Below are 1,249 nucleotides of genomic sequence, written 5' to 3'. Positions count from 1 at the left end.
GGGGGGGGGGGGAGTTTGGGGAGTGGGGACTCTGTCAGTTGGGAGCAGTGGCGTCCCTGTCACCTTCCTGCTCCTCAGAGGAGCTCAGTGCACCCACAGCAGTGACCGTGTTCCCACCCACCCACAGGTTTCTTTGTCTGCATCTGGTACATCACTGTGCACTGCCGGAGCAAGGTGGGCTCCATCAGCAACACCTCCAGACAACGTGCCCCAACACCAGAGTGAGGGGCTGCGAGGGGACCTCAGGAGCTGGTCCCTAAGGATGCGGCATGGTGGCATCCCCCAGGCTGGACAGTGGGCACCATGGATGTCACAGGTTTCTTCAAGGGAAGAATTTGGGCTGCCCCCTCCATTAGTAACCAACACTGACTTCTGCTGAAGGTGCACGCTTCTCATTAAAAGCACCTTTTAATTGCTGATGCAGGTGTCCCCCGCTGCTGGTAGGAGGTGCAGCTCTGCCCAGGGTCCCATAGCTGTCCCGTCGCCCCCGGTGCCATGACCAGCAGAGCTGGCAGAGCCGGCGGCCACGCTCTGCTGTGCTGTTAGTGACAGTCCCACTAGATGGCATGAGGATTTCAAAGATGGTCCCAGCCCTGGACTGTGCACACACACAGGGCCAGATGGCAGTACTGGTTAGCAGTGCTGGTTAATGGCGTCAGTTACTGGTGCTGGTTAGCAGTGCTTGTTACTGGTAGGTCATAGAATCATAGAATCATAGAATTGCCCAGGCTGGAAGGGACCTCCAAAGGCCATCTAGTCCCACCTCCCCGCAGTCAGCAGGGACACCCCCAACTAGACCAGGTTGCCCAGGGCCTCGTCGAGCCTCTCCTTGAATATCTCCAGGGATGGGGCCTCAACCACCTCCCTGGGCAACCTGTTCCAGTGCTCCACCACCCTCACAGTGAAGAACCCTCTCCTCATCTCCAGTCTAAATCTGTTCCCCTCCAGCTTGAAGCCATTTCCCCTCGTCCTGTCACTGCAGGCCTTTCTAAACAGGTTCTCCCCAGCCTTCCTGTAGGCCCCCTCAGGTACTGGAAGGCTGCTATTAGGTCTCCCCGGAGCCTCCTCTTCTCCAGGCTGAACAACCCCAGCTCCCTCAGCCTGTCCTCGTAGCAGAGGTGCTCCGATCCCCTGATCATCCTCGTGGCCCTCCTCTGGACCCACTCCATCAGGTCCATGTCCTTCTTATATTGAGGGCTCCAGACCTGCACACAATACTCCAGGTGAGGTCTCACCAGAGCAGAGCAAA

General features: G+C 58.0%; 1 protein-coding gene across 1 annotated transcript in view; it reads left to right on the top strand.

The window, feature by feature from the left end:
• The window catches only part of ADGRG5 (adhesion G protein-coupled receptor G5), a 4,532-nt gene extending 4,222 nt beyond the window's left edge, over positions 1-310 (top strand). The window contains exon 11 of the mRNA XM_014946894.1: positions 122-310. Within this exon, the coding sequence (XP_014802380.1) occupies positions 122-225 (104 nt within the window). The 3' untranslated portion in view covers positions 226-310. The remainder of the gene's footprint in view (positions 1-121) is intronic.
• Positions 311-1,249: the final 939 nt, after the last annotated feature.

Source organism: Calidris pugnax, unplaced genomic scaffold (assembly GCF_001431845.1).
Source record: "Calidris pugnax isolate Ruff unplaced genomic scaffold, ASM143184v1 scaffold30, whole genome shotgun sequence".
In the NCBI taxonomy this organism is placed as follows: Eukaryota; Metazoa; Chordata; class Aves; order Charadriiformes; family Scolopacidae; genus Calidris; species Calidris pugnax.
This window is presented reverse-complemented; position numbering and strand designations above follow the sequence as displayed.